At 42.0% G+C, this 13,918-nt stretch overlaps 1 protein-coding gene across 1 annotated transcript in view; it reads right to left on the bottom strand.

Moving 5' to 3' along the window:
* The window catches only part of RRP15 (ribosomal RNA processing 15 homolog), a 31,765-nt gene extending 18,146 nt beyond the window's left edge, over positions 1-13,619 (bottom strand). The window contains exons 1-4 of the mRNA XM_053383152.1: positions 13,497-13,619; positions 7,825-8,099; positions 4,296-4,393; positions 2,139-2,340 (exon numbers count right to left, since the gene is read on the bottom strand). Coding sequence (XP_053239127.1) covers positions 2,139-2,340; positions 4,296-4,393; positions 7,825-8,099; positions 13,497-13,569 — 648 coding nt within the window. The 5' untranslated portion in view covers positions 13,570-13,619. The remainder of the gene's footprint in view (positions 1-2,138; positions 2,341-4,295; positions 4,394-7,824; positions 8,100-13,496) is intronic.
* Between the last annotated feature and the right edge of the window lie 299 nt (positions 13,620-13,918).

The following is a 13,918-nucleotide window of genomic DNA, read 5'->3' on the forward strand; positions in this document are numbered from 1 at the left end:
TGCCCTGCCAGACTTCAAACTGTACTATGAAGCGGCAGCCTTCTGCTGGCTGAAAGAATGGCTGCTTCTTGAAAACACAGACATTTTGGACTTGGAAGGTTTTAATAATATTTTTGGGTGGCATGCATATCTGTGGTATGACAAGGTTAAAGCACATAAAAGTTTTAAAAACCATATTGTCAGAAAAGCATTATTAAATGTTTGGATTAGATATAAAGATTTGCTGGAAAACAAAACTCCAAGGTGGTTGTCGCCAATGGAAGCTAAGGCAGTTAAAAAGTTAAATATGGAGTCTAAGTGGCCAAGATACTGGGAAATTTTGGAAAAGGAAGGGGACAAACTGAGATTGCAGAGTTTTGAGAAACTAAAAGGGAAGGTGAGAGATTGGTTGCATTATCACCAAATAAATGAAGTGTTTAAATTGGACAGTAAAGTTGGCTTCCAGGTGGAAAAATCCAAATTGGAGACTGAATTGTTAGAATCCAGTACTAAGAATTTGTCAAAAATGTATAATTTGCTGCTGAAATGGAATACACAAGATGAAATGGTTAAATCAGCTATGATTAAATGGGCTCAGGACATTGGTCATAATATTTTGTTTGCTGACTGGGAAAAGTTGTGGACCACCGGGATGAAATTTACGGCATGTAATGCCTTAAGAGAAAATATTATGAAAATGATATATAGGTGGTACATAACCCCGGTCAAGCTCGCAAAGATTTACCATTTGCCTGACAATAAATGTTGGAAATGTAAAGAAAAGGAAGGTACATTTTTTCACCTTTGGTGGACGTGCCCGAAGATTAAGGCATTCTGGGAAATGATCTATAATGAACTCAAAAAGGTATTTAAATATACTTTCACCAAGAAACCAGAGGCCTTTCTCTTGGGTATTGTCGGCCAAGGGGTGTTAAAGACAGACATAACTTTTTTCATGTATGCTACAACAGCAGCTAGAATACTCATTGCGAAGTACTGGAAGACGCAAGATCTACCCACACTGGAAGAATGGCAGATGAAGGTGATAGACTACATGGGCTTGGCAGAAATGACGAGCAGAATCCGAAACCAGGGAAGAGAAACAGCGCAAGAAGAATGGAAAAAATTCAAGGACTATTTAAAGAAATATCATAAAGTTAATGAGAGTTAGAATGATGATGGATTGGAAAGTAAACGGTTACTATTAGTAATGGTTAAGACAAGGAGAATAAAGAAGATTAGCTTAAACTTAAATTAAAATAAGGGAAGATTTGCTGAGTAATTGATAAGAATTTGGAATACAGAAAAGGGAGGCATGAGGAAGTCGGGGAAGGAAGGTATAAGAAATCAGGATATGAAATGGTACATGTTTTTTGTTTTGCTTTTGTTTTTGTATGTTTATCTATGTTGTGTTTATATGAAAAAATTTTTGAATAAAAATACTTTAAAAAAAACAAAAAACAAAAAGGGGAAATCTGTCTTAGAAAGTTAGCAGTACTGAATACGTTCATCTCTCCTTAAGATGCTCCAAAAGAAGATACCCAGGACTCTATTGAAAATGTGAAGTGGGGACTTCCAGTGGGGCATTTGGTGTCAATGGCTGTGTTCTTCTAAGCTCCATTGCCCCACCAAGCCCATTCAACGCTATCCAAACCCCAAGGAGGGCAAAACAAAAATGTGAACGAGGTAAGGACTTTGCTTAGGGAAAACCTTAGCAACTGAAACTGTAAGAGCACTTCGAGAGTGGACTAGACCGCCTTGGGAAGTGAAGTGGTGGGCTTTACTTTCCTGGACTGCCATCTGTCGGGGGTACTGCAGCTGCAGAATCCAGCACTCTCTAAAAGGCAGCAGCAAGGGTCATGAAGCACAGCATGTCTAGGGAACCTTGGGCCCTCCAGGTGTGGCTGAACCCTCATCTTTGCTGGCTAAGTTTGCTGTGGCTGACGGGAGTTTTAGTTCAGCAATATCTGGAAGGCCAAAGGTTCCCCAGACATGTTATATAGCTTCCAAAACTGTGAATAACATTCAAGCAGTAACGCACCTGACACTGAAGAAGTTCCATAATCATTTGAAGCCAGGAGAGCAAAATTACACAAACACGCAAGTTGAATGGCTCACTCTGCCACATTAGAACCACTGCTCCAAGAAGTGGTACCTACCTGTTTGCTTTTCAAGGTCTTCCTGGCAGCATTTTGCTCTGTTTCCATCCCTTCCATTCCTCTCAATACGTTGATAAAGTCTCTCTTTGAAACAGACGAGATCAATTTTGCCCGTTTTCTTTCGGAACTCCCTGCTTCTTTCACCTTCTCACTGACGTTCTGTTGATGCTTCCGGACAGCATTAAATAGCTGAACGACGCCCCTGGCAGATGGAAGGAGGAGTGGTTAGGCACCTGTTGTTTCACTGCCACACCTGCTAGGTAGCATGGCTTTGATAAAGCGTCTCCTCAGCCCCACTGCACCAGACACACGAGATAACGACAAGAGGAGTCAGGGTAATAAGTCAGAACGCAAGTGGGTTTAAGACACCATTCAAAAGCCAAAAGGGATCCAAATCATGCACTTTTCGTAAAATCAAAGAACAGTGAAATGTAAGGACACTGCACACAGTCACCGACCCAAAGGCTAAGAGACCTTGGCCCACAATTTGTGATGGCAACAATGTGTACTCCTTCAAGCACCCAGTAAAAATTCTAAGCCCAGTTTCACACCGCACTACAGTTTGCGCTTGGAGAGTAGCATCATGATAAGGAAAATCTAATTTAGAGACACCGCAATCCCATGCTAATTGAGTTTCACGAGCATCAGTTATCTTCAGGCTTGCTTGTAGCCTTAACCAGACTAGCGTCGCCACGAAAAAATGATGAAAAAGCAAGGATTATGCCTACCATTGAAAAAAGTGTCCTATGAACCAGGCTGTTGATGCCCATTTTGTGTTAGTGATTTTGGTTTGAGTGCCGTTTGCTGTGACAGAACTAAGCCTCATTTCCAACACTTTTGTCTAGTGGGTTGTGTGGAATTATTCTCAGTAATTTACAGTACCTTTCAGATGGCCTATAAAAATGTCTTATTCCTGAAACTATTTATATGGATGCGCAGGATTCCTCCCCTTCTTTTATTGTGCCCCTGGGTAACCGTTCTCGAAGAACACTGGGCTTAATTCATAAGCAGCATATTTTCAGTGCACTGTAGGGGTCACCTCCCCTATTGTTTTAGTGCCTCTTCACTTTCCCCCCGTTTCTGGGAAGCAGGTGGCCTTCTGTGGCACCCAGTTTGAGAAAAGACTTAGTAAAAGTTACTGGTCCCACATTTTAGCAATTACTGGAAGAAGTGTGGGTGCCTCCCTCACATTCCAGAGGAATCTCAAGCAGAGTTTTTTACCATCTCCCTTGGTCTGAGAGAAGTAGCTATTATTAGCTGCATCCTCCTGTCCTTAAGTCAAGACGCAAGTTACATCTTCCTCCAGGACAGAAAAACCAAAGAACTCAAACACACTCACATACCTTGGCTCTGTAAGCAGAGTCAGCACAGAAAAGGCATTTGCTTCATGCAAAACCTCACTTCTTGGCATGGCATGCACACACTGGCAGAGTATCTGTGTGCATGTCTATGCAACCCTTCAGGTGTGTGTATGAACACTGGAAAAATTATCAAAATGCTTTTATTCCTGCTAAAGGTCAGTGCATGCAAAAATGACCGAAGGGAATAGGAACTCTGAAGCAGTTCGGCCAAACACCAACAAGTAGTAAACAAACTGAAAACTGTGACACTAGGTTTTGGGACATGCCAGAGGAGTCAGCCAATGACTTAGCACACCCACCTACGCAAAGTTCAGAGGCAAGCTTTTAAAGCAGTCTCTGTGGAGGTAAGGATGTCAAAAACAAGCCCACTGATATGATCAAGAAAATGGACTGGTTATGTGCTAGACCAGAGCCATGTGGTGCAACGCTAGGTTAATGCAAGACAGTAATCTGACCGCAAGAACAGCGAGTTTTGGTGAATGCACTTTAGAGAAATACAAAGAGTGGGAGAAGTGATTGATCTGTGTATTTTCTAAGTATGGAATTAACAAAAACGATGAGCTCAGGCCCAGAACTCCTGCTGGGTGAACACTTAACACGTTATAGTCTTGTCCAAATTTTAAGCTTTCATAAGACTTCTGAAATCTTTTGTTGAACTTGATACTGTACGAGACAGAACTAGGTATAAATCATTTGACTCCCACGAGTCACTGCTTAAGAGTTCAATTTGATTAGAAGCAGATTACTCAGGCATGCCTTTAGATCTGTTTTCAAAAGCCCAAACACACACTCTTACCTCGTGGCAATTCTCTGAAGGCTTCTCTCCATTTCTCTGTCTTTCGCAACATCTGGCTTCACTCTGCACATCATTTCCCACTCCCGCTTTTTATCAAGCTGCATCATAAATATTGTTATGCGAAAGAGCATTAGGCATTTTAAAAATGCAGCATGCACATATAGATATTTCTTAAGAAAACCAAGTTGATAAATCATGTAGGACGACGTTAGGTGAGGATGGGGAGAATACAACTACGCTTAACAGCATCGCTCCTCTAGTGCCAAGCGATAGGCCCAACAGGTCAGTGGTGTGGATTTTCACATAACAGGCTCTCCAGCGAACCTTTCCAACTACATTAGAGCCAATGGATCAAGCGGATTCCTGAGCAGGGATGTTCTGGGCGTTGAGTTCTCCTGCCAGTCAAAGTCAACAATTGCAGTGTGACCTGGACATTTGGGTGCTCACCCAGGCAGGCGATTATTTGTTCTCACCAAGAACAAAGAAACTCAGTCAAACAACATCACACCTACTTTGAACCATTTATCCTGGGCAAGCAAAATGTTTAAAGCTGATTGGCAAGGTTGAAATAGTTAACCTAGAGCATAGCCTCTTATGAAATGAATTCTAAACTAGAGTTGAAGGGTATGCAGGTCCCAACTTATTTGTGGGGCATTACCCCCCTCTCAAGATGGTTTGCAGCACTATCTGACCACCACAGATGAACAGCGCAGCTCTTCAAGAATGACTTGAGTAAGTTTGCCCGCAAATAAGCAGTGGTGCCCAGTGATAGTGACCTTGTATTCAGACTCTAAATATTTTGGGAGCAAATGAGCAACCTCAGTACTCTGACAATACATGCGACTATTGCATTTTATAGGGAACCTTGAACAATCTCCGAGACTGGAAATCATTCCAATAGTACAACCATCCAAGCCTGAGACACTGGAAGCAAAGGAGCTTATAGATACACTAATAAACACAACTTTAAATTGGAGTATAATACATACTATAGCTATGCTTAGCTATTGTCCAGACCTTTCTTCAACTTTTAAGGAGGTGTGACAGAGAAGATACTTCCTTCCAAGACTCAACTCCCAGTGTCTGTTTTGAAATCCACCTGTCTTAATAAGCCGAAACATTTTTCAGTTCATCCGCTATTTTGTCAGACACTTTTAAAGTTGCTTGACATAGCTCAGAACCAATGCAGTTAGTTTTTCAAAAATAAAAGGATTGCCATAATTTTTAAGTAGGGTAGAGCCATCAAACTTCTTCATACAGCCAGACTTCAACTTTAACACAATTATAGCCGCTTGCTAAAAGTTTATACAGTGGTACCTCAGGTTAAGTATTTAATTCGTTCTGGAGGCCTGTTCTTAACCTGAAACTGTTCTTAACCTGAAGCACTACTTTAGCTAATGGGGCCTCCTGCTGCCGCCGCACCGCCGGAGCATGATTTCTGTTCTCATCCTGAAGCAAAGTTCTTAACCCAAAGCACTATTTCTGGGTTAGCAGAGTCTGTAACCTGAAGCGTATGTAACCTGAAGCGTATGTAACCCGAGATACCACTGTATATTTAATATAACATGAACCAATTGTTTTCCAGTAATTATATAGTTAAAACTGGAGTTTATGCTTTACTTGGGAGATCAGGCAGCTTCAATGCCAATATGCAGATGTCTTAGCTGCAGTTCCAAAGCAAATATGCAGAAGCTTGTTCATTAGAGATAAAGAGCGCTATCATGATTTTTGGAATACTGGAGACATTTCCCACTTTATTTTAACAACGTAGCACTTTACTTATGAAGATTAAGACTGGGATTTATTATATTTTGAGATAGCCCAATGTTTTGTGAGAAAAAGAAACCAACTTCAGTGTGTAAAGATTTCTAGATTTAGACAGGAAAACCAAACCCAATCACGGTTCCTGTCTTTATCGACAGCAATTTCATACACACACAAACACATTTGTGTACACATCTATGTATATTATCCTACCTTTCCCCGCACTCTACTTTAGCAAAACTGATGGTCATGCTTCTTAAAACAATTGAACAGCAAGTTAACATTGTTTGAACCCTCTTAACACTAAGTCTCCATTACCCACAGCCTCTTTTTATGAAGTTATAGAAAACTCTTATCTTTATAATTCCAGGCAGACCACTATGAATTCATGTCTTGATGACTATGCTCTGGCCTCTGATCAAACAGCTAACCCTATTTTAGTTTTCCATCAGCATGGAATCAATAAAAGGCAGGCTGTTTCAAGTTTATCTCATGATGAACAAATCAGTTTATAGACTAACAGCACACCACCAATTTGTGGTACCCCACATATTTATCCGATAAAATCAGATTCAGAGAGCAAACAGTGACTGAATAGATCCTATATTATAGCCTTACATTTTCATCCGAAAATATCGGGAGTAAGTAAAGCAGCCACCGTGGTCTGGTAACACAGTGCTATTGAAATGAAGCCATTTCAATACACATTAGAGCTTCATTAGATTCATACCAAGTAAGAGCAGCTGGCTTACTTGGTACCCTGACTTACTTGGGTAGTGAAGCACACCATATAAATCAGTTCAGTTTATACAGCACCACTGTGCAGTCATTAAAAGATGTGAAACACCAGACCCTAAAAATTTAGCTCACCCTATCCCAGATGCACTGTCATTAACAGAGTGGAAAACCGAAGTGCCTTTCTAAAGAGACTAGTACCTTGTTCACCAGGTGTATCAGCGGTGACCTAAGGATGTCTTATTAACTCCCTGAAAAGCACTGCTTCCCAAAACTTTACACTTTAACACAGGGAGCACTGTCAGCCGTAAGGACCAGGAGCCATGCAAGCCCCGGTCCTAAAATACAGGCTACCACATACTACACAAATTATTGGCTCATTTACAGGGTCAGGAAACCAGCATCCTTCAAACAATAAATAACTTAAAATCACCAAGTGCCACCACAGTGGCAATCAAGCTTTGAATTCTGATTTAAGAGTTGGCTTACTGAGGGGAGGGGACTGCTCCTTCCTGGACTCTGAGACATAACAATGCAAAGGTGAGTATGCATCATCTGTTTTGAGCGACATGTTCATTCTGCATAGATAACCTGCCAGAACTTGTCCCGGTTTCAGTTTCCCCAGTGCTAATATGCTAACTGAGATGGAAACAACAGTCCGAGGTTGAATTCAGATGGTACTTTTAGTAAATTATGGGCATGGTCCCAGGTCAGCAGCTAGGAAGCAAGCTTGCTCCTCCAACGAGCTTTGAACTTCTGCACAAGCATAACTTTGCTTATGTTTTGGCTGCTAGTTTTTACCCCTGGAGCACACTAGCAATCCCTACCATGACAAGCCAAAGCATATGCACAGAGCGCAAGCTTCACAGTAACCCAGAGGCCTCTCTCAAACTGACCTTTCATAAATCAATGCCTGCAAAAGTTTAGCAATCTGGCTACTGAGAGTAAGTGTGAATAAATACTAAAGGGGAGGACTGTTTTTATGGAGGACATAATGTATAGTATCATGACGTTGCATCTGCTTCCTTACCTTTCTCCTCTTCTCCAGCCTCTCCTGCTTTTCCTTCTCTCGTTCCTTATCCCGCTCTTTGTTTTTAACCAGTATGGTGGGCTTACTCTTGGGAACTTTCTTACTGAGCACTTTTGCCATGGCATCAGCCCAGCCAGCATTTCCTGCATCTTTCGACTCTCCTGCATCTTTGGCTTTCGTGTCTGGGGTCTGAGGCTCATCCTCATCGTCGCCATCAGGTTCTTCACCCCCCGAAGAGAAGCTGTCCTCTGGAATGCCAGAGCTCCACTCAGAACCTAGAAGAAAAGTGGAGAAAAATCAAACTCAGTGAACATGTATGCAATGGTCTTGCTCTGCTAGCAAAAGAGACCTCTATTTGCAGGATGGAACGTTCCTCCGCAGCCCCTGGGGGGGAACTCAGAAGCAGATTTTAGGAGCACAAAGCAGGAGAGGAAGGCGAAGTCCCACTACACTTGCAGAGTTGCAATTGTAGAGCTTTGGATGCAACCCTTCATATTTCAAATGGATTTTTTCCCCCTCCAAGTAAATTACAAGTTTCCCTTAAAGGATACCAATACAGTGGGACAGCTTGGTTGGTAAGAGCATGAGGCTCTTAATCTCAGTCATGGGTTCGAGCCGCACATTGGGCAAAAATAATCCTGCATTGCAGGGGTTTGGACTAGAAGCCCCTCATGGTCCCTTCCCTTAACTCTATGATTCATGTTAAAACAATCAAAGATAAGTGTGTTAGTCCTAAAGTTCACCTCTAAACAGAACCAGTGCCTCTATTACATACACTGAGATAAGGAAGGGTTTTCTCCACAAATGACGAATCAGATCACTTCTTAATACATAAACTTCCACCTACCACCCAAACACAGCCAGGTATTTCACGTTCACCTAAGAATAAATAAAGTGTTCAAGTTTGTCCAGCAACTACTCAGAAAGTGCTTCAATCTGTCACTCAGAGGGTTTTGTAATGTTTTCTTTGCTTTCTGTTTTTGTGAGGGTGCGATTGCGCCAGCAGAATGGAGCAACTCTGGGAAGAGGAAGTAAAGTTTTCCAGTGCTCACGGTTCCTATATTCCTAGACTTTGCCGCACAAACTGCCTTGGCTACAATATCCTATATGGCAGGAGTCTCTATCCCAAGGCTACTTCCATTCTGGACAAGCTTCCTGGGGGCACATGCCAGGCAAAATTGGGCGGAGCGACGAATGTGAGTTCTGCCTTTGTACAATAGGCTGGCTTCTACCCACACCCCTCTCCACCCGCCATCCAAACAAGCAAGAGGCAGGACTCTAGGGCACATTCCAGCCAGGCAAAAATGCTTAGGGTGCAAAGCAGAGTTATGGAGGAGAGCATTCCTAAGGGCAGAAAAAGAGGCTGTGTATTTGGCCCCCAGGTCTGATGTTCTCTAGCCCTACCACAGTCATACCTTGGTTTTTGGAACAGGTTAGTTCCCAAACATTTTGGCTCCCGAACACCGCAAACAGTAACTGTTTGCAAAATATTTTTGGAAGCCAAACCGTCCGACAGGGCTTCCGATTAGCTGCAGGAGCTTTCTGTAGCCAATCAGAAGCCGCACTTTGGTTTCCAAATGTTTTGGAAGTTGAAAGGACTTCTGGAACGGATTCTGTTTGATTTCCAAGGTATGACCCTATTTGGAAACATTTAAAAGATATTCTCTCTAGAGGTAGAAAAGCAAAGCACGCAAAATTAACACATACCATACAACAAAGCAATGTAGTGGCTAATTGTAAAAATGAAACAATAGTGCAAGTAATTCTCCAGTAAGCTTTTTTGTTTAGTGGTCAAATTTGCACCATTAAAAACTATCTACAGGAACCTTTATTTAATTAGACAATAAAAATTGGCCTGTCTCCTTGCTGTTAAATCATGATTTAAACTGCAATTCACCCTGAGAGGAGGTATGCCCAGTTCCTTGCTACTTGGACAACATCTTTAACCAAGGATAATTTGTCCCAAGTTACTGGAATTCAAAGGACCAGTCACCACTTCCTGCTGTAACTAATCTACAACAAACTATTTGCAGCAAATTGAGAAAATATGAGGATCCACATCACGCAAAATAAAAAACAAAAATAAAATCCTCTTCAGAACAAAGATTTCAGAAGTCATGGCAGATGAATCAACAAAACCTCAATATTTTATTATGGAATTAATAATGTTTTGGGTAAGAGCAAAACATTTGCGGGGGAAACGTGCTTCTGGTTTATTTTAAAGAGATTACAATCACAACACTGACATCTAGTGTTGAAATGCCAAAATCAAGATAGATTAAAATAAGCATGTGATACAAGCCAATTGTGCATATACATGCTAAGTGCATCACTGATTTCACTTGGTGCAAGTTTGATTAAAACAGTCACTGCTATTTTCTCCATACAGAGAAGATAATCTGAGGCTTTGCTCTGCTGCAATTGTCCATCCCTTCTATTCTGATACTTCTTAAAGGAATAAAGCTAAGGCTACTACATCTATGTTGTAAGAATTTAGTTGATCAGGCTATAAGAATTTATAGTTAGTTAGTGGTTGATAAGGGGAAGAACACACCCAGCAGTCTATTGGGAAAGGAGAAAAGATTACTAGGACACATTTTCTTACTGTTCTTCCCACCCAATAGTTTCAGAAAACCCCACAGGGAAGCAGGTTGAAAAGATAGCCAAAACACCTTTCAACTCACTTTGGTACAGCTTTCTTGTTTTTTGACAGATTAAGTACATGGCAACACCAGCCACAGCCTACCACCAATCAAAATCCTCACAACCCTTAGCTAACATTATTTCAAAAAAGACTAAACACAGCTCATGTTTAATCAACTCTAATTCTCATACAAACCTCAGTCATTGGGCAGAAGAATGATGGGCAGAAGAATGATGGGCAGAAGAATGTACTTTGGCACACAGCACAGAATTTGCTCCCACAATATATAGCAGATAGCACTTTCAGTCTGGGAACTGGCAGACAGACATCTGCCACAAGAGATGTTAAAGTGACAATGCAGTAATAAAAATTAATAATAATAATAATAATTGTATTATTTATACCCTGCCCATATGGCTATGTTTCCCCAGCCACTCCCATCAATAACATTTTCTCATCAATTTCTGGCTACAAACAACATATGCAAGTCTGAGTAACACAGCACTCAACATGATGTGCCTGACCTATTATGTATGCTATGTTTTCAGAGAACAAAGTATCAATTGTCCATATTATCCTGTCATGATATTTACTTGCCAATCATCTGGGAACAAAGTCCCTCCAATACCCAAGGTGCAAGCTTGCTTACAAGGTACCTACTAAAATTCAAATAGTGTAGACCACTGTCAATCTGTCCAAAAGTAGACATGAAAAACACTGCTTAGCATCTGGTAACACTGAATGACCCCATCCATCTCTATGAAGGCCAGAGTATGCAGACTAACACTAGCCAGCCACTAGAACCAAACCAAATTAACCACGAATCCACCTTTGACATCCAAGGGGGTTGCGGGAGAGAGCATTTTGCCAGTTCAAAAATATTAAATGGTTTCATTCTCGTGAAAGAGCATGAGATTAATTCTGCATCTGCACACATATCTTCAAAGATTAGCATAAAAACAATATGTGTTGGGTCATAAGAAAAAACCTGCTAAGTCCTCATGTTTGTAATACTTTTATTTGGGCCAATCAAAAAATCACAAAAATGTGGAAAGTGACAACCCAAAAATGGACTGTAAGAATTAGCCTATTTTCCTCACTGCAGCTGAGCAGCACAAATATATTCATAAGCACAATAAAATCATTTCCTCAGCAGCTGAAGTTCAATATTGGCAAGTACAAGCAGTTCCTGGCTCAGTTAATAAATTCACAACAGGATGCCGATTTATCAGCAGCCAAAAAACATCCCCTGACCTAGGAGAAAGTTAACTCATGAGTTTCACCATTATTTCTAGATTGCAGTACATGCTTTCAAGCACTTAATCCCAATTATCCTTAGCGTCGAGGTATTTCTTATCACCATTTGACAGACTGTAATTTGCCAAGCATCAGGTGATATCACTTAAGTAGATGCCAGCCTCAGCTATAAAGTAATAAAGCACTTGTATAGAAAGCATGTTCAAGATCACAAGTATATAAAAACATGAGAAGAGGCCAGCTGGATCAGAGCAAAGGCCCACCTAATCCAGAATTCTTTCCTCCCAGCAAACCTTCATGTCTGATGGCATGAGCCTATACAAACCTATCAATGAGTAATTTCCATTGTGTTCCATGGAGTTTAACTCCCAAATGGGTACAAGATTGCAGAATAAAAATTAGGGGTTTTAACAGATAGCCCTCGGGGTCCCTTCCAACTCAACCATTCTTGGATTCTAAGTTACAGGATCAGTACTCAATCACACACCAAATTTGTCTTCACTTGTCGCACTCTATATCACCTTTCATATCAAAATTTTGTAAGGCGTAAAACAATCCTGAACTAGCTAGTAAGTTTTTAATACGGGCTAAATCTCTAGCTACTGCAGTGGTATTGGGCCAATATATAAGCCAATAACACACTGGGTGATCTTCTATTTGCAACTATCTTTACTTTTCCTAGCCGACACTTGACTGCTGCTCCATTTTTGTCCAGTAAAAAATGTGTGAAATCTAAAGGCTTTCAACTTCATCAATAATAAAAAATAAAATAAAAAATAGTACAAATAATTTGAAGGACTAAAAAATGAACCAAGTCATCAGATTCTGTCTCCCAAAGCGATTTCTATTTCTACAGAATGACGATATGAACCAGAGCAATAATACGGCTGCATCATTAGGGAAAGCAAAGTTCATTATTGTTCCCTGCTCTTCAGAGGAGAAAGCCATCCTTCTATTCTTTCTCCTTCCACTACCCACAGCGCGGCTGGTGCTGTCTCTCCGAGTGTGCTGAGAGAGATAGAAAAGGGGTATATGAAGAGCCGAGAGGGTAAATACATAGCAACCTTATCTTCGGAGAGGGAGACAGAAATCATAGAATTGAACGGCCCCCCAAGGCTCATCTAGTCCAACTCCCTGCAATCCAGGAATCTCAACACGTGGTCCCCGATCCAATTTGAAATCATACCCGGCCCTGTTTAGCTTTGCAAATAGGCTAGCAGGTTTTTCTTCTTGTTTGCTGCACCACATAACCCAGGAAGCTTAGAAAAGGCAACGGCGATCAAGATTCAGGCATCCTGGATAACAAGTTCGCGTTAGGCACAGAAACAAAACCAGCAGTGCTTTTTTTCCTGGGGGGACGAATACCCCTAAACATTTTGTGAATCTTTGTACTTCTGTCCATTTACTGTATTTATTTTCCCCGATGTGAACTATATAATGGTGATTTTCTTGAGTCAAAATGAGAGTGCCCCTAACCTTAACCTAAAAGCACTGGAAAGCATCAAACAGTGGGCAGAGAGAAGAACACGGAACTGTGCAGAAGGCAAGAATGAGGCGTAGAAACAAAGAGAACGGGGAACTGGGGCGAAGACCGTACTCGATCCCAGGCACTTTCGCCCCATTCCACCCTTCGGCGGTGCAGAGGAGCGATTTTCTCCATCGCTGCCCATCCACGCGCCCCGTAACTTCTCCCTTTACAACCCCTGGCCGCCACCCCCTTCCACCACCGGGGCTCCCCACCCAGCGCAAACAGGATCCTCGCGCCCGTTACCGCTATCGCTCGCTTCGACTTCGGCTCCGGCAACCTCGGCCTCCCCACGTGAACCCGCCATGGCAGCGGCCATCTTGCCTAAGGTATGTCCCTGTTCCTAAGCGGTCCGGGTGACCCGCGCGGCTGTCACGGACGTTCCGGGAAGAAACGAGATGCCTGGAAAGGGGCGGCGGAAAGGAAGCTCTCGCGGGCAGCAAAGGCATGCCTCATTTTATTTTAAAGCAGTTACCAACGCAGACGCGCCTCCGCTTCTCAGTGACGGATACGAAAACATGTTCCTTATTACGTCGATGGGAACATAGAATGGATTACCATAGAGGCATGGGGCTAGACCGGCTCCCTCGCGTACGGCGGTACATATTGGAATATGACACAGGAAGCGAGGGCTGTGCTTTCACTTCTCCTTCCCCCATCTCTGTGGT

This window comes from Podarcis raffonei, chromosome 3 (assembly GCF_027172205.1).
Source record: "Podarcis raffonei isolate rPodRaf1 chromosome 3, rPodRaf1.pri, whole genome shotgun sequence".
NCBI lineage: Eukaryota > Metazoa > Chordata > Lepidosauria > Squamata > Lacertidae > Podarcis > Podarcis raffonei.